General features: G+C 37.3%; 2 protein-coding genes and 1 long non-coding RNA gene across 4 annotated transcripts; all 3 read right to left on the bottom strand.

Moving 5' to 3' along the window:
* Positions 1-1,258: 1,258 nt before the first annotated feature.
* LOC122090169 (annexin D2-like) lies at positions 1,259-3,670 on the bottom strand. Of its 2 annotated transcripts, none has more exons than XM_042660017.1 (4): positions 2,700-3,670; positions 2,409-2,560; positions 1,904-2,122; positions 1,259-1,829 (listed from the first exon to the last, which is right to left on the bottom strand). In XM_042660017.1, exons 1-4 carry the CDS (start codon positions 2,767-2,769, stop codon positions 1,305-1,307), a joined length of 966 nt encoding a protein of 321 aa, XP_042515951.1. In that variant the 5' UTR covers positions 2,770-3,670; the 3' UTR covers positions 1,259-1,304. The 2 variants fall into 2 exon arrangements, with proteins under 2 accessions (XP_042515951.1, XP_042515950.1); XM_042660016.1 differs by having other exon boundaries at positions 2,688-3,670.
* A 703-nt stretch (positions 3,671-4,373) lies between these two features.
* Positions 4,374-7,286, bottom strand: LOC122088140 (metallophosphoesterase 1-like). The gene is made up of 4 exons (XM_042657300.1): positions 6,821-7,286; positions 5,866-6,470; positions 5,599-5,685; positions 4,374-4,848 (listed from the first exon to the last, which is right to left on the bottom strand). Exons 1-4 carry the CDS (start codon positions 7,196-7,198, stop codon positions 4,578-4,580), a joined length of 1,341 nt encoding a protein of 446 aa, XP_042513234.1. The 5' UTR covers positions 7,199-7,286; the 3' UTR covers positions 4,374-4,577.
* Positions 7,287-10,392: 3,106 nt separating this feature from the next.
* LOC122090136 lies at positions 10,393-24,948 on the bottom strand. Its single transcript, XR_006143422.1, has 2 exons — positions 24,548-24,948; positions 10,393-12,826 (listed from the first exon to the last, which is right to left on the bottom strand). It is a non-coding gene; the product is annotated as an uncharacterized LOC122090136 (long non-coding RNA).
* Between the last annotated feature and the right edge of the window lie 1,726 nt (positions 24,949-26,674).

Raw genomic sequence — 26,674 nt, forward strand, 5'->3', positions numbered from 1 at the left:
GTCTAAATTGTCAAAAAGGGTTAGAGTAGCGACAGAGACACTCACCTAGTCACCTTTCCTTTCTTACGTTCTCTGAAGTCCTCCCTTTTCTTCTTTACAATGAGTGCGAGAGAGAGAGAACCCATTTTTTTCCTTTTATGACAGAAATGCCCCTTAGGTTTCTTGGGGAATGGTCTAACGGCTCCTTCAAATATGGGTCCCCCGTTCTCGTATAAAATTTAGAGTGACACGTACTGAGGCCCGTCTTGGTTTTTGTTTGTCTGTTTGTTCGTTATTACCAGGCAAAGCGGCTAGTGGGTGCCCCCCATTGGGTCACCACTCAGACCACTCACTCACCTCTCTCCACCGGCGGGTTGTGCTCCTTTGTGGTGCTCACACTGCCTCCTTGGTGGCAGTGATGGGTTATGGTTTTCTTGGTTAAGAAATGGGTATAGCATAAAAAGATGAATGAACAAAACCATGTGGAGCTCATGATCCTGAAAAGAAAAAAGAAAAAAAAAAAAAAAGGCCCTGAGGGTTCTCTTAGCTTATAAGAATGGAACCCGGGTCAAATTCAATCCTGGCTGAACTGAATCATCACCCTCAAAAAACCTAGAATTGGTCGAGTGATCCAGTGACTAAAAACCCTAGAATAGACTTGGAATTGAAATCGATTATGACTCATTTCAATAAATAGGACAAAAGTTTTCCTCCCGGATAGAGTGAGAAGAATTCTCATCCTTAGTAATGTGACCATGTGGTAGATCTTTTATACCATCACCAATTCCCACCCCTATTGGTACGGATGACCATGGTGAGGCTTCCTTTGCCTTAGGTGAAGGGAAACTCTATTTTAAAAAGGAAGATATTATTTGTAACAATACAGATGCACCCATGGGCTTGAAAAGAATGATGGCCCACCATGTGCATGCATGGGCTCTGTTATATGTTTACCTTACCATGACATGAAGGCTTATTATTATATTTTGGCGGGAAGAAGAAGATCCTCCACGACAGAGGCCCTCACATTATATAGACAGAATCTCTAGGAACTTCTCTCCTTTGATATTGGGGTGGACTGTGGAGGACCAAATTGCAATCTAGCTAACGTGCACCCTGGCTATGTTTGGATGTAGGGAAAAGGATAAGGAAATTCTGGGGCACAGTCAAATAATATATTTTAATTTGTCACTAGGACTGTCAACTTATTAACACATACAAGTTTACATATGAGTACATAAGAGTCTTATATTGTACCTTGGAAACCAGGGATCAAGTATTGGTACCTCAAAGATCTAAAAAAATATGAGTACATAGAGATTTTGTCAATGATATTTAAGAAGTCCAACTAAAAACTCCGCAATGTAGCCAAAGGCCTTATCAGTGGCATTGTTACACATATTTCGTATGAGGCTTTCTATGGACCATCCTGTTTTGGCAGCAAAAGCAGTGTTGATTTCCTTGATGTCAACCCCAGATCGCGTAATGACTATTCGAATTAGAACCTCTCTGGAATCACCATTATGCAGTGTTCTTCGTAGTTGCTTCACGAAGTACTTTACAGGATATTGGATGCATTTGATAACAACTGAAAGGTCTTTTCCGAATTGTCCACACTTGTTTCTCTTAAGAGACTTTGAGAACTCATGGCCATAGAGTTGTTTGTAGGAGACAAGAATGGCCTTAAGTTGGTAAGTACTTCTTTGGCTTAGAAGTGATATCATAGTCTTCTGATCAAGGGATTTACCACTCTCCATTGCTTCATAAAGTGTCTTGGCATCACACATGGCCATGCTCATCTCAACTTTACTACCGTAATGGCGACATGACTTCAATACTGCCAATAGAATCTAGAAAGAGCACCAAAAGAAAAATTGGTCAACTGTGCTTTTTGTGATAAAGTTTGAAGTAGTTGAAATTTTACCTCTTTAAAGTCACCCTTGATTTTGAGCGAAAAATCCTGTTCAATATCTGAATTGTATTGAGAGCGGTATGCTTGCTTGATAGACTGAAGCTCTAAGGAAGGGCGAGCACAAACTATCTCAATAAGAGTGCTGATGTCTAGATTACCCCCAAAAAGTACAGACCTCACAATCTCTGCATCACGAGTTTGTGGTTCACTCATCCGAAGATACACCACCCTCTATAGATAATCAACATAGACATAAAACACAATCAATATCATCACATTGGGTTCTAGGTAATGATCTCACATCGGATGTGAATAGCCAGATGTGAAGTCTTATAAGGGACTTGAACACTCTCTCCTTCAATGTCTTATTATTTTGCGTATACTTGGATATCATTGTGTTTCTCCATTAACTTGCACATTAGTGGGAAAGAATTTTGTCTTTCTCAACATATAATGTGTACATGAAATTGAATTGGGGTGGAAATAGCCTAGATTTGGAGGCAGGATAAAAGCTTACAGCAAATGGGTTGTTTCTTTGAGCATTAGAGAGGATCTGAAGAACATCCTGGTTGTAGAGTGCATTGTAAGTTTGTCGAATAAGCCTGAGCTCTTGCAACTTCCTAGTTGTAAGGATCTCCACGAGCTTTCTCTTGTCAGTTGCTCTATTCCCTGTTGTTTGTCATTGTTAATAAACAAAAATGAATTTTTCTCAGTAAAAAATAATCCAGGAAACTTCAATAGACAAGAAAATAGAAGAAAAACCACAAATTAAGGAATGACCCTTCAATGGACATACTGATTAAGTTACCAGAGAAACAAGAATGAAGATATCGACAACAAAATTCAGAACTCCCAGAGACTTGAATGGAACTATCCATCTCTTGAAGAGAATTTTCTTTCTGTGTTTGCTCTGATACAGGTAGGAGAGGGGTATGAGCTCCAATTTATAATGGTTAAGGTGACCTCATGCGTCTACATCCGAGGAATATTTTGCTTTCCATTCTACTTTTTCAAAAGGAAGCATTAGCAATCAAGGGGGAATAATATCTAAAAGGTTGAAGTGGAGTGAAAAAACACAAGGAACATATCCTCAATTCCAATTTCAACCATACTCTGCCTACCACACTTCACTTTCTCTACCAAACTTCTATTTCCAAAATATAAAAAAAGGGCTGACCTGATAAAGCTTTCAAGGAACCAAATTAAAGAGAAACTGGAAAGTAACAAAAAATAACAGAAACGAATATCATTCATGTCGAGATCCAATTTCTACGAGGGAAATGAGAACCATGGCTGCACCTGATTTTGTTTAAGGATGGAGACAGCAGAAGTGGGAGCTTTTAGTAGTCTGTACATTAAATACACATTGAAGTTCTTGGAAGCTTGAAGCAAAACCTTCCCAAAGGCATTTTACACTTGTCTATGCTTGTGGTGCTTCAATAGGCTGGAAGCATTTACATTCAATAGCACTGAAGGAATTGTTCTGTATTGAGAATCAGATGGACATGACTGGTAATGCTTTTCAGTATACACTACTTTTCTGATTATGCACGATTGAGCTTTTCACATTTGTTACTAGTTCTGTAACTTAAGTGATGAGCTGAAATTCTGGTTCCACGGTTGAAGAAAATAAGTAATTTTGCTCCCTGAGTTCCTACTAGTTTCTGATGAATATATTTTTGTGGCTCCATGCTCTGTTAATATGGGATTAGCAAGAGAAGTCATTCAATATTAGTGGGTTAGTTTATTGAACCAAGGTTATAGGAACCGGTACCAACATCTGAACATCGTGTCGGGCATAAATTAAAAAATGAATCACCTTTTGGCGGACAATACTGATACTTAGAACAATGTATCTGATCCCAACACCCTAATAAAGTTCAGATGCTTCAGTTATGAGATATTAAAATAGAACTGTTTTTTGAGGGTGGGGGAGGAGGACTCAGAAACCCTATTTACAAAAATGACATCAGATTGAGTACAAAAGTTAAATTGTTATAAGAAACACTCATGGGATAAATAGTAGGGAGAGGGTCCGCAAAATGGTTCAAAATTTTGGAAACGAAATCATCTTGTAGCAAGAACCCCAGGTCTATTGAATAAAAACTCCAAAAAAATCACAGATTTTGAAAAATCTTTACTTCCTGATTAAATTTGCTAGGGTTCAAACTAATTCAGATGGAATTGATGGAGGCTGATCCATTGCCGATTCTGCTTCCTTGAACCTTGTCCCCAACCCAAACTATCCTATATCCCTATATGAAAGCCCCACAAGCTAACAATGAGCCTCTCTGTTTTTTTACCTTTCGGCCTAGAGTTTATTCTAAGTTAAATGTGTAGCCAAGTTACAGATATTGCCAAACATACAACGGAAAACAGGCTATCAATTAAATAGTCAAGTTATTACTCAAATATAATGCAGGAACTACTAACTGGTAATGGAACAAAGTCAGAAAGATGGTTACTGTATTATATAAAGAGATTCACAGAATTTAATCTTTATCATGCCTTGTTTCAATCAACCGAGGTTGATGTGATTAACCAGTTCTTGTATTACACTAGTCATCAATTAATAATACATGCAAGGATGAAATTTCATCCCTCCCATGGGCTACAATACAAAACTACAACAATTGGAGCAGAAACTTGAATAAAAAAAGATGAACAAAAACAAAATAAAATACAGTTATCTCCCCAAATTCAACAAATGTGAACTGCTTGTTATTAGTGTTGTAGATAATAACAAGACCAGAACAGAGACATAGGCCATTATTACATGAGATTCTCTAGCAAGGGAGCACTGGCTAATAGTCACTGCTTTGTTCCTCCCAAAAGTGGCAACAATGAAACCAGGGTCGTCCCTTGCATTCCAGGTCATGGCTGGGACAGTCACCTCCCGGGTTCCATCTTTGTGTGTGTGGTCACAGAATCTGTGGGTATGAGCACTGAAGATTATCCTGCAGAAAACCGGGGCAGAACAAGTGGTTCAGAGAATGTTAAGACATGAAAAAGAGGATAAATGGGTGGATTTCATACTACTACCGGAGACAAATCCGAAATACAGGGGTATTTTATCATTCATCAACTCACACCTATGATGCGGTAGTGCACTGCAAAGGAAAACAACTAAGACCTGAAAGGGTAGACACATCATATAGGTGCATTGGAAGTAGCACAGCAGACCACAGAGTTCTCTCAAAATCGGAATATGGTCATACAAGGCATACAAGGCAATATTTCCCTTCCCAACCTCATCCAAATTATGGGAAGCAAACAATAGTTAAGGCACCCAACATATTTCAGAAATAGATAGGCCAAGACAATGAGTTCAACAGGCAATACAGTTTGTCAAGAGGTATCCTTTCCCAGAAAGACAACCTGAAATATACAACAGAAGCTATTTCACGGTTACTAGGCACAGCACCAACTAGCTCTTAATGGTTTAATCATAACTCCACTTCACATTCATTATGAAATGGTGGAAATGGATTCATGTTATCTGACCCCAATTATTTGAAAAGGCTCTCAGTTAATTTGAGGCGAGTATACAGACAGCACAGAGTTAGTGTCTTAATGCTTGATAGACAGATCCCTGATGGAAGTTAAAATGGATAAGAAATAGGCAACAGTCGAACAAGTAGAAATTTATAGAAACAGAGAGAGCAGAAGTGTAGGAAAAATAATTTCTTAGAATGAACATATAGTACCTGGGTTTAAGAGCATGGAAAATGTATTCAGTTGCATTTTGAGGGAGAGCTTGTAACAACTCGTAAGGTCCCATCCCAGCTTGCTCCCTGCAAAAATTCCAAAAGCAATCAATGAAAGATGATGATCATTCTGTTGAATTTCAAGACAGACTTAACAGTGAACCAATTGAGTAACAATGTAATAAGCCTTTTGGAGACATCACTGGCAGATTTTTGTTATATTGAATTTCAGTGTGGAGCCAAAACTAAGGTAAGAACAACACTTACTGATTGTAGAATGCTCTTAAACTCCAACGATCAAGAGGAGAAAAGGTTTTCTTGGGAGCACCGGTCTCTGCACAGTTACTGTTTGGTGTCTGGTGCAGAGGTAAGTGAAGTAAGAGGACAGGTCCAGAACCAGATGACACTGCATTCTCTCTCCAACGAAAACTGCCAAAATTCTCATGGACATGGAACCTATTGGAATCATTTGTGGCTTCATTTGTACCCACGATATGTGTTTTCAGATCTATACTTTCTCGCTCTATGGCTTTTTCAACGCCAAAACGTAGGCCATTGTTGCCACAAAGAAGAGCTACAGCATTAAGTGAGAAAAAACTAATGTTGCTAACTTCAAAAGAACCGCAGCCTGAAGAATCCAACCCAGGCAAACTGCTAGATATTCGATCAATGAGTTTTGAAGTTACTTTACAGCATTCTCCTAGCTCCCTGTCACCAACAACAATATGAAGAGGGAGACTAAGAAAGGGCCCAACCATCCTCTGAAACTGTTGAAGCACAGAGAACCATTTATGACTCGTCAATTCTGATCCTTTTGCAGAAACATCCCCCAAGACTACTAGCATATCAGGCTTTAGACGTTCATAAGATTTCTGGTTCACAAAAGATTAAGTACAAACTGATTAAATTACTTAAAGGAAATAACACATTATAATCAAATATGTTAGGAACCCAGTAGTTCAACAAATAAATCTTTCATATTATTGATCATAAAGAGATCAGTTCATTGGTTTATATCTATTTTATGAAGTCAAAGTAGGTGAAATGAACATAGAAATTATAGATGCGACACATGATCCAGAGTATTTAACCTAAAAAATCAAGTCTTTTGCTTAATGAAACAACAGAGAACACTCTAAAGAAGCCAAATGAAAACCCAATCCAGGAAGGCATATGGCAATACAGACAACAAGAGAACCGAGCCCAGAATTAGAATTAATACCCTAAAGAACTTGGCCATGTAGGAATCTCTGAAATACAGATTCATGTAGCCTGCTTCAGATCCCAGCAAAAGCAGGTTCGCTACCATCATCACCTTCAACTCCTCTGAATCTTCAACAGAAACGTCAACGGGTTGGTTGTTTGGGACAACCTCACATGAAGGTATAGAAACCCAATTTTCAAAAACTATAAGAGCACCGACAAGGATCAGCGGCAAGAACGATCTCCAAGCAACCATCTTTCTAGTACTCGATCCCAACGTATATTGACGAGTTTCAGAGGGATCGGAGATAAGACGGCGCTGTAATCTAGGAATAGGGCGTCTTCTTCCGCCATCGTCGACCTCTTCTCGCATCTCTCGTTTGATTGCAACATTCATTGACTGTATTATAAGGGTTTGATTAACCAAAAAGATAAAGGATATTTCTGTCTTTCTATAATTGAGCCAATCTTTCGTCTCCACCTTTACAGTGGTTACTGTAAACTCACCATCTAACAATAACTCTAGATGGCAGAAAAAATCTACAGCGCCATCCTTCTGATACTGCACTATGGACCCACCAGAGGCATATCTCCACATAGCACACAATGCAACAGTAGATTTTGCGAGGTTTACAGCACCCTCTCCTGTTTTTTTGGATGCGGGAATCATCACATCCTGGCAAGATAAGGGACCATGATACATCACACTTATTATCAACTATTCACTTATTATTAACTATTAATTTAATTATTCTTAAGTTAAAATGTAAGATAGCAGGGTTGAATTTTTAACTTTGACATTCTCTCGACCTAGAAGGAGCCTGTTAGACCTTTTCAGTCGCTGGATGCTCACTGCACCTCACCGCCTCGTCATAGAAGATTTTGATGCATCATCATAAGGGTCAATTTTAATCCCAAAGAAAATTACAAGATTACTCAAAATTTGATTTTTATTTGTCAAATTATCCACTCATCTTTTAGTTTAATTAAATTACCTTAAAAAAAAAAGTATTGAGTATTACTACCTATCTATGACATTACTCCATCCTCACCAGTCACCATCTACCTTTTTTTTTTTTTTTTGGGCATTTTTGAACACTTCACCCACAACTCTACTAGCAAAATTGTATGTGAACTCTTTTTCTTCTTCGTCTTCTTCCAAAAGACAATCTCATCTTGGTTCAGTTCAATGAATGCATAGGATTGCAATATCCCAAAGTCAATTTCACCATCTCTATTTATTCTTCTTGGGTTCCGAGTTGGTAGCTGGAGCAACAAGGTCTATGCTTTCATTTGTCGAATTGAAGCACATAAAATAATTAATCAAGGAATATAGAGCTTAAAACCAGATAAAATCCATACCTTCACATTAGGGCTACCTAATGCACATAGGTGATAGAGTAGTGAAGGAATTTTTGATCATATCTTAGGCTCTCTTTGGTATGATTTCTATTTGTATTTATTAACTATTTTTTAGAAATTATTTGTGACAATAAATTATAAACCACAAATACTATTCGTTTGATTACTATTTATAAAATAGATTATATAATGAAAATAAGTTTCAGTTTTCACCTTTGGCTTTGAGCTTCGAGCGAGATAGATGATAGGATTTGGGGTTTTTTATTGGAAAAATATAAAGTATGCTAAAGTTACCTATTTACCATTGATTTTGAGTAGTTTAGCACATGTGCTCATTTAAGGTGGCAAAAATCAACATAAATGATTTGTTGCCACAAATCACAAAAAGCTTGAGAGTAATTTGTGATTTGTGATTTATTCTAATTTATTATAAATAGAAATAAGCGCTATAAATTATACCACACACTTGTAAAAATAGAATTAAATCAAATAAATACAAATAGAAATCAAACCAAAGAGAGAGGCTTAGTTTCTAAACATTTTAATTTTGAAAAGCAATCAGCTTGATCAAACGATTTTACCTTTTAACTTTCTTAATTGCTACACATGAGAACAGCTCATGATCAAGACCCAACAGATGAAAAGATCATCTAAAAGGTTATATGCTCACATGTATTTGCTCAATAATCTCAAAGTCTAGTTGCCAATAAAGGAATTGCTAACATTTGTTATAGGACAAAGTTTTTCTTCACCCATGACTAAATGATGAGACCATCTAGATGTGACAACCATTATTTCTCCCCACCTCTCTCCGCACTATTGTACATTGTCACGATGGGCTACGATGAATGGTAGTCTTAGGAAAACTCGGTCCTTTATTATATAAGGTATGATTTGAGAAGATTATCCACTAGGTGATCTATAGATATTCCCATAAATCGTGTTGATGATACATCATACCTAATATAAGGCATACTCTTACGACCCAAGATATTTAATAAGGGCTGTGATTTTAAAGACCCAAGATATTTAATAAGGGCTGTGATTTTAACACAAGAAGAGAACTTCAAAGCAGCTAGTAAAGGTGTTGAAGATATTTTCAGTTTAAATCATTTTAAATGTATTTCTACGTGAAATTTAAAAAATGCCAAACATTGTTAACCACCCCATAGCTCAGTTAGTCAGTTATCCAACCTTTTAGTTGAATCGTTCGAAGCATATAGTTACTAATCAAATAGTTGCCCAAAGATAACCTCTAGCTCTGTGAAATTATAGTGACAGTGCCCAATCCAACAGTCAGAAACACTAAGATGTATTGTATAAGGCGGCATTGTCATTTTTCAATTTTCATCTATCCAAAAGGCTTTAATATAGGGTAAAAGTTTTCCTTCACCCATTACAAAGTTTAAAGTGTCGATATCAGATATCCTATCAAAAGGGTGATTTTAAGAGACATATTGTACTGTATTGAAGAGTGAAGAGACGCAAGATTCACTAAAGATACACATGAAAAATAGTCAAAAAATGTATCTGCGTAATATACAAGTAAAATACAGTTTTACAGCATAAAACACTATACATAATTATATATGAAATATATCATGTATAAAAATTAAAAAAAAAAAAAAATGAAACAAGTGCATTCAATTAATTATGTATAAAAGATAAAATTTCTTACATGTACGAATGCCACAAGATATCAGTTTCAGTTTGCCAAAAATTAAGGTTTAGATGCACACATCATTGCCAAAAGAAGAAGAAGAAGAAGAAGAAGAAGAATTATTTTTAAGTATCATATTGGTACCTCAAACATACAATATTCAACGATTAGTATCGGCAGATACTTAAAACCTTACCATAACATCAATAGAGTGAAATCCATTCAACTAAATCCAACTAGGATTTGCAAGCCAGACGCAACTGTAAGGATGGTTCACTGGCCTATACAATTACAGCACAGGTTCCTTGTCATCAGGAGTCCCGTAAAATAGGGGATGGAAAATAAAACTTATTTTTTTTCTGAAATTGTGAGTGCACTGTAAGGCTCATGAGGGTCATAGAATCTGTAAGAGAAGCATTTTTGAATCCTAAAAACCAAAACAACATTCAGAAAACTTATAAACCAGTGGTGTTATTAAGTAACACATTATCCTACAGCTCATTTTCCATAATAATTCAACCCCAACAAAAAATTTATTAAATTTAACAATAGGTTAAGTAATTCAATAATTTTACAAACAAAGAAACTGATATTTAAGATTCAGACCATCATACAAACAGTTGGAATGAAAAAAGATATGTTTTGTTTACCGCAGTTTAACAGCTACATCTAAAAGAAAGATGAGATGCAGGTTTCTAGCTTCACCGCATGTGTTAAGCAGATAGGCATTCCTACTAAGTAGAAGTGCGGAAAAAACCTCGTGTCCAAGAATTTTGATATAAGTTACATCCTTGAATTGTTTGAACGAAGGCAAGGGAAACATCTTGCAAGGCCAAAGTTTTTTTGTGGTCTTAGGTGAAGCAGTTCAGAATTGGAAGACAATCTGTATGGACTCCGGTTCTTCTTGCTCCCCGCGTCAATTCAGCCAGTACTCCCATTTGTAAAGTTTCTGCTGGATCACCTATAGAACCATTATCTTAGACAGCCAAGAAATTATTAGCACTGCTAGATATAATTGTAGCCCATCCTGATTGAACAGGGTTTGGGTGATAAGTTCCATCCATCACAATAGTTACTCGGTAATCGTTGTGATCCACCTAGCATATCCCTCCATGAATCTGGTTTAGATTCTCCCAAACTCTGGATTTGAAATTGTTTATAATGTAGAGGGTTCTTGAATATGTTCGGTTCTAATTCCCAACGGACCTGCTGGCCAAATTCACCAAGTAAAATCACAAGAATATCTCAAGTTGTATTCGATGAAGATTACATAAGGGGGTGTAGATGTCTGGGAACATTGTTGTAAGAATTTCACTTGTAGCGCAACATATTATTTACCACCCTTCATAAAAACAGTTCGATGTGTACATGCAATTTCTGAACATTGTACATGGAAAGGTGTTTGGTGAGTCACATCATGTTGCTTGTTAAGATAGTTGCCACTATGGATTGATAAAATTCCTGATACAATCTAGTGCAGGAGATGGCTTTCAATGTGGATCCTGGGAATCTGAATTCATAGATATATTGGCTGGGAAGAGAGCAATCTAATGCAGTTGCATGTACATAGTTGGATAGGCATGAGCTAATCAGGAAACCCAGCCGAGATGACCAAATCCAAACTAGGATTTTAGTCAAGAAAAAGGATGGTAGGGAATTTCAGCTCATTCTGAAGTACTCAATTTTGTACATATTTTTCTCTCTCTCTTACTACCACACACCCAAACCAAGACACATGACTACAATAAATGTATGATTTGAACTAATACATGGAACAATGTTTGTGAGTTTTCAATTCAGTCACTTAATTAGTTACTACAAGATTCATTTCATGCATTTTATCACCTAATTAGTTATTTACTTTCTTCTATGGCCACATGCAGTATTGGATGTGCCTTGTATTAGTGAAGAAAAACATTACTCCCAAAAATCAGTTACCAAATGATTTTTTTTTCACCTAGGAATACTCCGAACAGAGAAGAAACATCTAGAAGTGTTCACGTTTTCCAAACTTAATGTGTACAATACTGCTTTTTCTTTTGAGAGGGGGGGGGTTGTATGAGTAAATTGCAATGGTTGTTGAACATAGTATGACAATTACTTCATTTATACCTCCTCATAATCTGTAAAGTCTCAAAGCAACAAATGGCATACAAGCATAGTTGTCACAGCACCTAGGCAACCCAAGGTGTTGGAGGTGGCCTGGATGCAAGGCAACACCAACAGAGATGCCTAGGTGACAACTATGCATATAAGAGATGGAACTTGCAACAGATTTAAATCCCCCTTTTTAACTAGCTCAATTGGCAGAAGAGTATATCCAGTTCTAACTATACATTTGTCATCAATTAATCAATACATGCAAGGATGATATTTCATCCCCTCATGGGTCACAATACAAAACAACAACAAAAACTACTACTACCTACAAAAAGAGGAAGTCAAATAAGAGTGAGATTTTGCAGAATTAAATAAGATATACAGTGAATTTGGAGATGTGCAGTAATCTTCTCCAAGTGAACAAATCTGAACCATTTGTAATTAGTACTGTAGATATAACAGAAACATAACAAAGACATAGGCCACTGTTTGCATAAGAATCTCTAGCAAGGTGCACTAACTAATAGCCACTGCCCTGTTCATGCCAAAAGTGGTGACAACAAAACCAGGATAATACCTTGCACATTGCAGGAACAGTCAGCTCCTGTAGTAATGTAGACAGTAAAAATGCAATTTGAAAGATTAGTACAACGGACACATGAACTTAAACAATAAAGAACTCACTGATGATGGTAGTACTCCTCCAGTAAAACACTTGAACTTGAACACCAACTTTGTCACTGCAACTTGCTCCAAATGAATAGTGATGGTTGGGCTGAGTCATGCCACCGGTCCCAATCTTTAAGATTGTATTCACCCCATATGGTGCAAGAGGGTTCTTGTGAATCAATCCCCAAGATGAAACAGCCCCTTAGGCCCTCCAGTAATTGTTGCACTCACATACTGGACCACATCAAGGCACTTTCAGGCCATGCTCAATCAACCAACGAAATAGAATAGAAGTAACTCTCAAAACAGTACAGAAAATACTAAAACAGAGAAAGAAAGAGAGAGAGTTTAGGAGGTAGGAACACTTACGACTGATCTTACGAAGCTCCAAAAACATCCCCTATATATAGAGATGAGAAAAGCCCCTTGGAAGAACCTGTCCAAGGTAGCCACCCCAAGGGAGGCGTCTGTCAAGAAAAGACGCAGGAAATAGCCATTACCAGCATGGAAGAGGCACTGGCCAGCACCTGAAGAGGTGTTGCCAGCGCCGGACCAACACTGGTGAGATTATCTCAAGGTCTGTAATGTAGAAGTAAATTACACAAGGCAACTACCCCCAACATATTTCAACTCCAAACTCATACCAGACAGGACTCTTGAATTAGCTTGACAAAATCAGTAGTAACAACAGGGAAACAAAGGAACTAGAACAAGAAATAAACCCCCAAAGAACAAAACAGTAGCAAACCCCAATCAAGACTCAAACCCTAAGAGAGACAAAAAAACCCCTGCGATTAGGAATATGGGAGGGTACCTGCGGCTGGACCTGTAGGGCTCTGTTGGGACTGAGATTTAGGTCGATGGTAGTCCTTGATATGAAGAAGAAAACCTCCAAATATGGTTGACTTCTGACGGCTGAGTTGAGAGTTACTCAGTTTCTTGATTTCTGACCTTCGAGAAAGAATTAGAGAGATAATTCTGCAAGAACCACTGCTGGACTTATGATCTCACCTTCAGATGAGGATCGATTGATCCTTAGACAGCCTATGATACACCCTTAAAAGGACTGTTTGAACAGATCACAGAATAGGGAGATAAGGGAGATCGATTTATCTTCAAAACTTGGAATTCATAGCTGGTCGGTCCTGGTTCTGCAGGCTTTTACAGATATGAATATTCTTGGGTTGATGATCATAGCAAATAAGGAACAATAGCAGGAAATTCAAAACAGAAAAAGGAAGAAAGTAACCAACAGAATTGTGGATGGGGGTGGCTATCTCAGCCCGGGTATCTCACCCACAACTATCTCGGCTGTTAGACGCAATTGACTGCAATCTTTGTTTATTCCATTCTGAAATTCCGAGTACAAGAGCTCCTCTTTAAATAGAGGGCAGAAACTATGCTAATAGCAGTCACATTAGAACGAGGAGTTGTACTCCTACTAGGACTAACATTAGAAACCTATACAAATTAGGTAATTAAGTGTTTACTAACTAATAGCCACTTGTGGGCTTGATTATAAGTAAATCGATGGCCACTAATGGGCCTTATTGAATTATAAATCGATGGGCCCAATGGGTGATGTAGATAAGTCACTTGTGCTTATTTTATTGCAAATAAGCCGGGTTATGTTATATATGTGTTGGGCCTTTAATCCATGGGTTTTCTTTGAAATGAGCTACTTTAATGGAAAAAAATATGGGTAGAAGGTAGAAAAACGGGATTTAATTCATTAGTTTAGTTAGTCGCTATTTAATTCCATAAAGGCCCATTAGGCCACTGGTCGGTTATAAAGTCCTATATGGACTATCAGTTTGTTAGTCCTACTCCATGTTGGAGTCATAAACTCAAGTCCTAGTCCTATTTTGAATTCCTAGTTGTAGTAGGAGTGTCTAGTCCTATAAGGAAAATAGTTTCTAATTGTAGTAGGAGTGTCTAGTCCTATTAGAAAACTAGCTCCTAGTAGTAGTTTGATTGCTATTCTGCCCTCTATAAATAGAAAAGCCTATGTACTTATAATTTCAGATTGGAACGAATGAATTATTGAGTGATTACTCTTTAGCTAAAAGCTATTATTCAGAGGTGAGATGCCTAAACCTTTGAGGGGTGTGATACCCAAAACCTGAGGGGTAAGATACCCATTCTTTTATTCTCTTCCACCCTTCTCAACCCTCCATCGATTCTTCTTTTTCTATTTTTATTTTCTGTTTATTGTTATTAGAAGTTCAGACCTGTTAAAGCATACAAAATCAGAATCAACCAGCTAAAGAGTTCTTGTTCTTGAAGCCAATCGACCCTCATTGCTGCCCAAGTTTGAGATCTGATCTGCAAATCCTTTGGAGGACTGGTTCTATACTCTAAGAAAATCAATCGATCATCTCTTGAAGGTTATCTGAAGAAGACAAGTTGCTATTCCTGCAGAATTCTTTACATTCTCTCTCCTAGGTCTGAAAATCAAGAAAGCGCATAACTCCATAACCAGCCGTCAGAAGCCCTTCATATTTGGGGGTTTTTGTATCCTCCTTAGGGACTATCTACACCCAAAAGTGCAGCTCAATCGGACTCCCACAGACCTGGCCGCACATTTCTCTCTCCAGCTCTATAGAAGGTCTTTCTCTCTCCTATCAGGTTGGGTTTTGGGCTGATTTTGCTCCTATATGAGTATTGTATCCTTGGGGGTTTATTTGATGGTATTATTTTTTTGTTTCTTGCTCCTATTTGTATTGTTTGAGGTTATAAACTGCGGAGTTAGTTACTTATAATCTACTCCTGCATTAAGTGGTATCAAAGGTACAGTTGAAGAAAGTTCCAAACAATCTATCCGGACCTAACCAAAGATGGTTCCATCAATTCGTTACTTCGCTAGACAAAGGGACACACTCTACATCCTTGATTGGTTAGATTCTCTGCAGGAATATTTTGACTACTACAACTTGACAGAAACACAAAAGCTTCAAGTTTATTTGTTTACCATATCTTCGCTAGGTGTTTATGGAATTATTATAGCAGGTCGGTCTAGTAATTAGGGGGCGGCCGTTCGGTCGCCTATAATACTAGGACCAATGGGTCAAAAATGGGTTTGTGCCGCGGGTGTTGAACGATCTACTCTACACAGGTGTGGGCTTATAGGGCTAGGGCTCATAAACCCATGGAGCTTCCGGCGAAAGAGCTAAAAGGCAAGTGTGGATTGCTGAAGTAGCAGCCTCACTCCGCTCGCCTCACTTGCTGTCCTCTCCAAGCATGCGAAGAAAGCCGGAGCGCTAGCGCGGCCTTCGTTTTCTCGCTTGACTCGCTTTCAAAAGTGTGACATTCCATGAAGACAGAGAACTTCGTTTGCTTTCGGTTGATTGGTCATGCTAGAGATTGGTGGAGAGTCCATGAAAAGCGACTCCGAGTTCGAGAACATGAGCCTAGGACTTGGGAAGAGATGAAGTACGAGTTAGTGACACAATACCTCCCTGTATATTTCCAAAGAAGGCTCTTCCCTCCATAGGATTCCCATCAGAATACATCTGTTGCCTAATCTAATGCTCAGTCACGTTATTTTCGTGGGGAATTCCTTCAATGAATGCGTAAATTAGACATGTACTTTGACAACTACAACTTAACAGCGATACAAAAATGCCACTATACATGTTCCCAAATGAGTGATTGTGTTCGAATGCAATGGAGAGTCCGTAAAAGGTAACTTCAAGCTCAAGAATGTAAACCTAGGGACGAGATGTAATATGAGTTGGCAGGCATGTACCTATCTGAGCATGAACGAAACATGTACTTCCTTCCACCAGATGTCCAAAAGCCACCCACACTTGACAATACCATGAAAGAATCATCGGTCTCTATTGCGAAGGAGCAACAAGAGAAGACACCTCTGACCAGTGAACTAGAGTCAAAAGTTGAGGTTAGTGTTAAAAAATTTTCAGCCATTCCTATTATTGAGGAAGAACTAGTCATTGATGTTCCCATAAACGAGACTCATATGGGACAAGTCGAAAGCAACAAGGTTGCCACAATGGACAATGAGGTTGAGACTAGGGAACTTGACACTACAACAACTGTGATGATTGTGAACAGCCAAGAGGAAGATCCTAAGGAGTTCAAGAATGAAGTTGTGTTTGAACCATCAATGGAACCGATTAGGTACCACCAGGTACATGAACCAAAAGAGCTTTATGTTGCATTGAAGTTAGAAGAGATCAAAGGTGCATATGCAGATGACCCTATGGATACGTCCGAAGATGTTGAAGTTGAGCATGTGGAGTTTTTCATCCCATTAAAGTATCTTAAAGATCGAGTTCCTCACATTCTAGACTACATCTTTATTATCAAAGAGCTACCTGAATTTTTCTACAACTTGAAGAGGGACGTGCACCATGATATAATCACCCTCACACTCTACAAAATTCGAAGACGAATTTTTTCTAAAAGAGGGCGAGTTGATGTAGATAAGTCACTTGGGCCTATTTTATTGCAAATAAGCCTTGGGTTGTGTTATATATGTGTTGGGCCTTTGATCCCATGGGTTTTCTTTGAAAGAGACCACTTTAATGGGCCTAAAATATAGGTAGAAGGTAAAAAAATGGGATTTAATTCATTAGTTTAGTTAGTTGTTACTTAATTCAATAAAGGTCCATTAAGCCCTTGGTCAGTTGTAAAGTCCTATATGGATTATTAGTTAGTTAGTCCTACTCCATGTTTGAGTCATAAAGTCAAGTCCTAGTCCTATTTTGAATTCCTAGTTGTAGAAGGAGTGTCTAGTCCTATTGGGAAACTAGCTCCTAGTAGTAGTTTGATTGCTATTCTGCCCTCTATAAATAGAGGAGCCTATGTACTTGTAATTTCATATTGGAATGAATGAATTATTGAGTGATTACTCTTTAGCTAAAAGCTGTTATTCAGAGATGAGATGCCTAAACCTTTGAGGGATGTGATACCCAAAACTTGAGGGGTGAGATACCCATTCCTTTATTCTCTTTCACCCTTCTCAACCCTCCATCGATTCTTCTTTTTCTATTTTTATTTTCTGTTTATTGTTATTAGAAGTTCAGACTTGTTAAAGCATACAAAATCAGAATCAGCCAGCCAAAGAGTTCTTGTTCTTGAAGCCAATCGACCCTCATTGCTGCCCAAGTTTGAGATCTGATCTGCAGATCCTTTGGAGAACTGGTTCTATACTCTAAGAAGATCAATCGATCATCTCTTGAAGGTTATCTGAAGAAGACAAGTTGCTATTCTTGCAGAATTCTTTACATTCTCTCTCCTATGTCTGAAAATCAAGAAAGCGCATAACTCCATAAAACGCCGTCAGAAACCCTTCATATTTGGGGGTTTTTGTACCCTCCCCTAGGGACTATCTACACCCAAAAGTGCAGCTCAATCGGACTCCCATAAACCTGGCCGCACCTTTCTCTCTCCAGCTCTATAGAAGGTCTTTCTCTCCCCTATCGGGTTGGGTTTTGGGCTGGTTTTGCTCCTAAATGGGTATTGTAACCTTGGGGGTTCATTTAATAGTATTATTTCTTTGTTTCTTGCTCCTATTTGTATTGTTTGGGGCTATAAACTGCAGAGTTAGTTACTTGTAATCTACTCCTGCATTAATGGGCCTTTATTAACTAATGACTAAATTAAATTAACACTTAAGTGGTTGGCTTAACTTAAGTGGATCGATGGGCCCATCTTGCTAGCCGATGGGCCTTTAATAGATGGAGATCTACTTAGCCTTAAGGCTGGGTCGATGGCTGCTTGGCTGGATCTCCCTCCTGCAATAGTGTAGCCTATGATGGGGATCTACATCAGTCCGGTAGACAGTAGGCTGTCTAAACAACGATGAACGACAAACAACTACCCTTACCATGAATCCGAGGTGTTCTTTAATTTCTTGTTCAGGCTCATCATATGTTCATTTTGGACTCAGATGTTGATGTGTGTGCCTATTTCACCACAGCTACCATGATCATAGCAATGGACGGTTACTGGATTTGAATATTATTATTGGCTGGCCTAGCACTCCCTTACTATTCGAATGATCACACCTGTGCTAGATGGGTTACTAACAAACCCCAGCACCATTTACTCTCAGGCCAACACTTAATGCACCTAATGCCTGTGCTGGCAGGACCCGACACTGACCAAGATGAAAGACTAAAATATAAACTCTAGTTAGGATAAAAAAAGATTCCACACACCTTAAGGTCTTGCATCACAACACCACAACATGGCCCAGCTTGGGGAGCCAGGACATGAGGGATGAGAGCTTCCTCTCTTCAAAGAACCCTACTCTTGTAGTTCCCATTTTCATATATTAACCTCCCATCATCCTCTTCCATTTCCAATGTGGGACTAAAGTTCCCAAACAAATAATGCTTTACAAAAAAGGCAACTTCCAAAAGATCAAAGGAATCAAACCTTGAGAGAGGGAACATCAAAACCAATTTATCTAACAGGAAAGGTATTTTGGAACTTCTACTTAAAATACATTTTACAACACCTCCCATCCCTATGGTCACAAAACTCATGTGTTTGTGCACTGAATACTGTCCTGTAGAAAACAGGGCAGAACAGCCAGTTAGAGACCTTCTGGACAAGAAAACATGGCAAATGAGTTGATTTCAAACTTACGCTTGTAAGGTTTAACCCAAAATTCAATATGGGCCTGATTCATGAACCTGCACTTTCTAAGATGCAGTCACACACTTCAAATAAAAAAAAAAATACTAGCAGAGGATCATATCAAAAACCTGACAAACTCTACTAAGGGCCCAATCAAAATACATTTTCCCTGATCTTTGTCCATAGTGTTTACCTAACATGTGCATGTCTTGGTGCATCATGTATGGGTGAGTCTTAACTCTTAAGCTAGGGTTGAATTAGAATGGTGACACATTTGCTGTCTAAATAGACGAATAACAGAACAGATATCCGTAAGAGTTGGAATATTGGACATTTCAGGCATACTCACTTGGCGGTCAAACCTGCTCAGTAACTACTAATCTATTATTTGGAAAAGAAAATTCATTCAAGGACAAGTAGGACATCTAACACCTCTACCCATAGAATGCAGATCCAAAAATATGCAGCATACATTATTGTCATTTTCCCATTGTAAGATGCTGAATATCATAATCAATGAAATATAGAAAGCCAATGGTCATTTCTTTTAGAAGATATGAAATGGGAGACTTCTTCTAATGAATACTGTTATTGAATAGTCAACACAGTATCAAAAACGGAATTTTTTACCATAGAATAAAAGTCCAGATTAGGGAGAAGTAGCATAAATAAAAAATAGGTGATCATATGAACTCAAAACTCAGGTAGAGTTCTGTATTCAGGGTATAGAGCACTTGCTAAACAATCTGGAGTTATGAAGCAATCTTAGTGGTACTAGAAGAGGAGTATAACAGTAAATTCACAACTCAGATTAAAACTCAGATAACAGCAACATAATGGCAAATCGATTCTAACCATAAGACATAAATATCAGTCAACAGAAACAGTGATTCGATTAGCAATTAAATAACTAGCATATAATCTGGAAAACAAGGGTAGAATTGGAACTATCAAATAAAACCAGATCAGCAGGTCTGATCTAGTTCAAACCCTACATTATCTAGGTACAGAGAGAGAGAGAGAGAGAGAGAGAGAGAGATTTATATGCTTGGATTGATATTAGGTGGAGAAATGTGTGGCATCAACTTTAAGATAACCAAATTAATATTTCCTGGTGTTGTTTGATTTCGATATCTGGATTGGATAACACAAATTCGCATCGTTATAGCTTGAGCATTGCAAGATAATATTGGTCTCATTGATTTGTGTGGTGAGAAATTGGAATTGAACTAACATAGAGGAGTGTCAATTCAAAATACCAAAGGCTATGTGGAGTATGACTCTTCAGAAAAGAAAATGGAGTATAAACAATGGGTGTGATTAGAATGGATAGGAGTCCCACAGTTTACTTCCATCAAGCCATCATTCTCATCATGTTAATCATTTAACAATACATTCTACGAACAGAGAGCATATATTCATTAAGATTAAAGATGAAAAAATATAGAGGAAATAAAAGCCACAATCAAGATTATTAAATAAAGTTAATAATTATCTAGATAGAGAGAGTTAGTGGCTATTGCTTAACTTTTTCTACTTTAATTTTTTGAATTTTTTGTCTGGATATTTTTCTACATCTATGATGGTGTTTGTATCAGCTTCTCATTCTTTGTGGTATCTACAACAATTCTTCTTAATATTCGACAACAGTCACTTCTTTTATCTATTATGAAGTAGAAACAATATTTTTTTGATAGACAAGAATGTAGTTTCTTGTGTGCTGCAACACAAAAAACAAAAAAGAGATACATTGAAAAGCAATAATATATTATGATAATTTAATGTATTTGTCAAACTGAGTTTGCGATTTTTTACCTAATCTACTGATTCTAAATATTCAATTGTCGAACATCATGTAACTATTTCAATATCATCAAATAATGTGAAAGTACTGTTTCAATTGTATCTATGACCATGAATCTTAATGAAACTAATTGTTAATTTAATATATTATTAACATAAATTTGTGGTTTGTTATAGAACTGGAGAAAAATCTTTGTGTATATTTTGTATCATCATTTTCAAATTTGTCACATCTTGTAATATCTCCTCTTAATTGTACCTTATTTCTAAAATATTTGCAAGCATTGTACCATGATTTTCATTCTCGAGATTTATGATTATTCCTTCAATGTAATAAAATGTATTCTGCAAAGTTGTAGATGTTAGATAAGTACATACTATTCCATTTTGTTATAATTTAATAATTTAAAGTAATTTATTTGCTTACCGGGAATGAATTTAATAGTTTTTTTAGTTAAATATTTCATTACAACACATTTTGCTTCTTTATATTTCTCATCAGAAGATATGCTAGGATATTTTCTTGGTTCCAACTGGTTGGGTCCTTTAAAATAATAAAAATATGCTAAATTTAAAAAATATATACAAATATCTTTCCAATTATTTGTATATATCTAATATCTACAAATTTGCAGAATCAATATTATTACATTAAACGAAAAATCATAAATCTAAAGAATGAGACACCATGGTAAAATTCCTATAAAGCGTGTACAAGGAGGTGCAATTAAAGGGAGATCAAACATGCGACGAACGTAAAATGATGATACCAAATATACACAAAAGTAAGATTTTTTACTCCATTTCCTTTATAAACATCAAATGTTTGTTAATAATATCGGAAACTAATAACTATTATTTTATTGATAGGTACAAGAAAAGATTTAAGATGGCAGATTCAACTGAAACAATAATTTTTACAATTTTTAGAATCTTAAAATAACTACTCCATTTCCTTTATAAACATCAAATGTTTGTTTATAATATCGGAAACTAATAACTATTATTTATTGATAGGTACACGAAAAGATTTAAGATGACATATTCAACTGAAACAATAATTTTTACAATTTTTTAGAATCTTAAAATAACTACAGAATGTTCAACAATTGAATATGCAGCATTGTCAGAAAAGGTAAAAAAATTGAATGTCTACTCAGCTTGACAAGATATATTAAACTACAATAATATACTAATACACGCCATCATAACTCCTTTGTTTTCTTCTGTCGCAGTACCAACAGAAACTACGTTTATGTCTGTCAAAAAAATATATATATATTGCTTCTACTTCAAAATGGATACAAGAAATGATGAAAGTCGAATATTAAAAAAAAATTGTTATAGATACCATTAAAAAAAGAAATACCAAACAAAAAAAATCATAAATGTGGTAGAATATTAAGACAAAAAATAAAAAAAAAAAAAAAAAGATTAAACAATGCCATTGATTCTCTCTCCCTACACAATTATTATCTTTTGTTGAAATTTTGGTTGTGGCTTTAGGATGATTTTACATTTTCAAGTTACTTTATAGATGTAGGAGGCTACTATGAATCTTGCAACTTGAAATAGAGGATTTATCAATTACATGCTTGACCTAATATTAAATTATGCACATATGCTGGAATCGATATTCTCATATTGATTTCATGTAGATACTAACATCAAAAAACTTGGATCTTCAAATTGCTTCCACTCCCAACGTATTACACATTAATATTGAGGTAATCACTATGCTGGAAGGATTAACTCTTTATGCATATCCAAATATTAAGGTGCTTGCTAAAACTAAATATGAAATTAAAATAGGAGAATATGGACCCAAATTACTGTTCAAGTGAAGGGGGTTTTTTTTTCCCCTGAATTTTATCTCTGCCCTCTTCTTCTTCATGCTTTGATCTACATCAACTAAAATAGAAACTCACTAAAACTAAACTAAATCTAAAATCAAAATAGGAGAATATGGACCCAAATTACTGTTCGTGTATTTTTTTCCTGAATTTGTTTTCTGCTCTCTTCTTCTTCATGCTTTGATCTACATCATACTGACAATAAGGCTAGATAGGAAACTATTCCACCCCAATTAGGATCACCAAACAACTCCAATAAGGTAATAACAATAGGTCTGATAAAAAGATCTATAATTAATGTTCAGCACTATAAACAATGTGCAAACAGTCCCTCATGTATGCTAATAATACCCAATAAGAATAGGAGTAAACCCCACTAAAAGTCACAACAACAACAGAACAACAACCCCTTTCTGTAGGTCACAGAATAGGTTAAAATTGAGAGAATAAATTAATACAAGATCTCAGGAATCAAATCGATAAAAGGTCACAGACTACCATTGAACATAGGGGACCATAATTTGAGTTAGACCCTCAGAAAACCAGCCTGCTGTGATGGTTGAAACAGAATATGAACCAGTTCTTCAATTAGGTAAGAATTTGGGAGATTTTAGGCAACTCGATAACCAGGCATCAGATGGCCCCAAACTTCTGGTCAAGTGGCCTTTAGTAAGGGCCCAATAGGTCCTCATAAGATGGGCCTCAAAGGCCAAGTAGGCTCAGAGATCAGGGGTTCAGTTGCTGCCCAATAATTTCCAAAATAACTCTACCACAGGCTTTGGATGATAATCTCAGATCAGCAGAACCAGCAGTAGTGGGTTGAGGTCTTCTACAGGTCTCGGATAGACTTAATAACGCTCAGAAAATAAGGGAAAAAGAAAGGGAGAGGAAAGGGAATCCATGGATAGAAAGGGATGGGGATAGTTGGCTCTCACGGCCTAGGCATCTCTCACGGCCTATTTTAGATTCTCTCCGTCAGAACCTCTCTCACGATAATAGTTGCACAAAGCAAGCATCAATCTTCATTAATAAATTGTGCGGAGACCTTTACGGGTCTGTCACAAAATCACAATTTATATGCCCATGTATGGAGCCTCAAAATAGAAAGTAACAAACAAGGGAGATCATCCTTGTACAAGAATAAGTAACCAAAAGGAATAAAACCAAAAAGGAAACAAAATAACAAATCAAATCTTAAGACAAGATCTTCTAGAATTCTCCAATCGGTACTCCTTGTCTGGCTTGTTGTCCAAGACTGGAACAGCCCCCACGTTAGGGTTGAGGGACCCAAAACCCCCCAGCCCATTTGGGTTGGTGATTCTTGCGGCTGCTGTAATGTTGCCCATAGAATCGATCTACATTGCTACCTGTATCTTGCGATTTGTACTTTAAAGTAAACTCTGAAATGCTCTGAAAGAACTAACATCTACGACCAAGGAGCTTAGTCAATTTTAATTTTCAATTATGCTTATTCCACATGATCAGAGAGCAGCTCTGTCACCTCTGACTTCACCATCGGATTTAACCTTTCATATCGCTCAAACTCCAGTACTACCATGCATGCTTTACTTAATAAACAAAACAGAATTGCTGTAAAAGTATCTCCCTTTCACTTAATTTATCATTAAAAAAAAATGCAGAATTGATCATGAAATCAAGTCATAAGAAAATAAGAAAACAGAGGAATAACCTTGAAGAACTTGGCAACGTAGGAGTACCCGAAATAGTTATTCATGTCGCCCGCTTCAGATCCCAGAAAAGGGCAATCTCCGACCATCGTTACCTTCCAACTCCTCCGAATTTTCCAGAGTAGTCATCGGAGTGAGTGGCTGCGGTATACCACCACAAGAAGGCAGCGGCGCCATATCCACGAAAAGCATCAGAGCAGCGACGAAGATCGACAGATACACCATCTTTGATCTTTTCTTTCTCGCATTCGACCCCCAATTCTGAACCATCCTATTTTACTTCACGGTTCCAAAGTCTAGTTCAAGTGGGAGTGATCTTCGCATCCAAATCCAAATCCAAATCCAAAATCCAAATCCAATAAGGTATCTCTTTCGAAGTCGGTTGTTGCCTTTTCGAAGTGACGTCAGAATTACGCAACGATATCAAGAAGAAAGCAACCTCAGGCTCAGCTCCTCTAACTTATCAATCGGTCGGGTTCGGTTCAACTTCGGTTGAGCTGAACCTAATTTGGTTGATAATAAAACCGGTAAGCTACCGATAAGCTACCGATAAGCTGAAGTTCGATTTCAATTTGGTTTGGTTAGGTCTTCAATGAATTTGCTTAACGATCTCTTATCAGGCTTTACTCGTTTATTTTTTATTTTTCATATATATAAAATGAAAAATACTTCAAATAATAGATTTTTAGTATCACTTAAAATAACAAATGGGAAAAAGGTTTTTGTGGGGATGATTAACATCAACCTCCCCTATCGTTTATCCAAATTACATAATTCCCCTTGAAAATTAAAAAATTACATTTAAATTCATAAAATTGACACTATTAGAGAAGTGTTAATTTTGAATTTTTATTGACGAAATTGCCCATAACCCTTTTAAAGACACTTTCTTCTCTTATATGGAACTATCACTTACCCTAAAGAAACCCAAGGAGGAGGACGTTGGAGGATTCCCTACGGTGGAGAGGAGAGGAGTAGTTATTCCGGTGGCTTTTCAGGCGACGTCTCCGACGAAGGTGGGCGGAGCCATCCAATTTGGGAAGAAAATGAAAGACATCAATGATATATCTAATAATGCATATGATTGAACATGAAAACTCCTTCAAAGTACTGGGCAAGACATGCCCTTGATTTCCTGTATTTTTTATACATCATATAATATGGTTCACGGCCATGATCAGGGAGTTCTGAGACTACTACTGCAAATATCAATTATGATCTCTGCTTCGGATATGCAGGACCAACTCCAATATGACCTCTCTCTCTCTCTCTCTCTCTCTCTATATATATATATATATATATACCAACAATAAATAAAGATAGAAAGAAAATAATAGATGGAGAAGCAGAGGATAGAAGGAGAAGGGGAAATAGAGGATAGAAGGAGAAGGGATCCTTTCTTTGAACAGTACCTAATAACTAGTATAGGAAAAATGATACACTCCGCTTCTTCTGTTTTTAAGGTTTCATATTGTCTAGACTTTTTGAGTGGCAGACAAGCCCCAGAAGAAGAACGAGGGGATTCCTATATTCCGTATTAAACAGTAAAAAAGCTAGCACTGGCTTGCTTTTTCCCACCATGGAATTCCTTATTCAAACTAATGGAGTAATGGGTGTTGTTGCCAGTTGGTGGGTTAAAAGGTTTAATATATAAGAAGGGTAGGAATTGGGAGGAAGGATATGCGATATTGGGGTACGATTTCGAATCGTTTTTCAGATCATCACAAAACAGCATATTGGAGTACGATTTGGAATCCTTTTTCAGATCATCACAGAACAACGATATTGGAGTACGAATTGGAATCGTCAGATCATCACAGAACAGAGTACCCAAAAATGGTCGAAAGTTTAGCTTAGGCCCTCCCCATTCCAACCGAACATTTTCGTTTCGTCGGAAAATGCAGCGATTTCCATTTTTGCCGGACAAGGTAAGCTCCTCAGAACTTCCATCTCAGAGGATAAGGAGAAGCCCTCCAAGTAGCCTTTGCCGGAGAGGAGAAGCTGTTGCCCGTCGCCCGTCGCCCGTCGCGTTCCGAGTAGCCTTTGTCGGAGAGGAGAAGCCTTCTCGTCGCCCTGTCGCCTGGTTCTTCGCTCGCGGCTTGCTGAGGTATGTGCAGACTTTAGAAAAG

Source organism: Macadamia integrifolia, chromosome 9 (assembly GCF_013358625.1).
Source record: "Macadamia integrifolia cultivar HAES 741 chromosome 9, SCU_Mint_v3, whole genome shotgun sequence".
Lineage (NCBI taxonomy): Eukaryota > Viridiplantae > Streptophyta > Magnoliopsida > Proteales > Proteaceae > Macadamia > Macadamia integrifolia.

What these genes read in the sequence shown, in the direction of transcription:
- LOC122090169 (XM_042660016.1), bottom strand. Translation starts at nt 2,769, where the DNA reads ATGGATAGTTCCATTCAAGTCTCTGGGAGTTCTGAATTTTGTTGTCGA. An exon ending in AAAGAAACAACCCATTTGCT is followed by an intron (nt 2,123 to 2,408) that starts GTAAGCTTTTAT and finishes GATTATCTATAG; the next exon opens with AGGGTGGTGTATCTTCGGAT. An exon ending in TCAAGGGTGACTTTAAAGAG is followed by an intron (nt 1,830 to 1,903) that starts GTAAAATTTCAA and finishes TGCTCTTTCTAG; the next exon opens with ATTCTATTGGCAGTATTGAA.
- LOC122088140 (XM_042657300.1), bottom strand. Translation starts at nt 7,198, where the DNA reads ATGAATGTTGCAATCAAACGAGAGATGCGAGAAGAGGTCGACGATGGC. An exon ending in TTAAGAGCATTCTACAATCA is followed by an intron (nt 5,686 to 5,865) that starts GTAAGTGTTGTT and finishes GAATTTTTGCAG; the next exon opens with GGAGCAAGCTGGGATGGGAC. An exon ending in TTCCATGCTCTTAAACCCAG is followed by an intron (nt 4,849 to 5,598) that starts GTACTATATGTT and finishes GGTTTTCTGCAG; the next exon opens with GATAATCTTCAGTGCTCATA.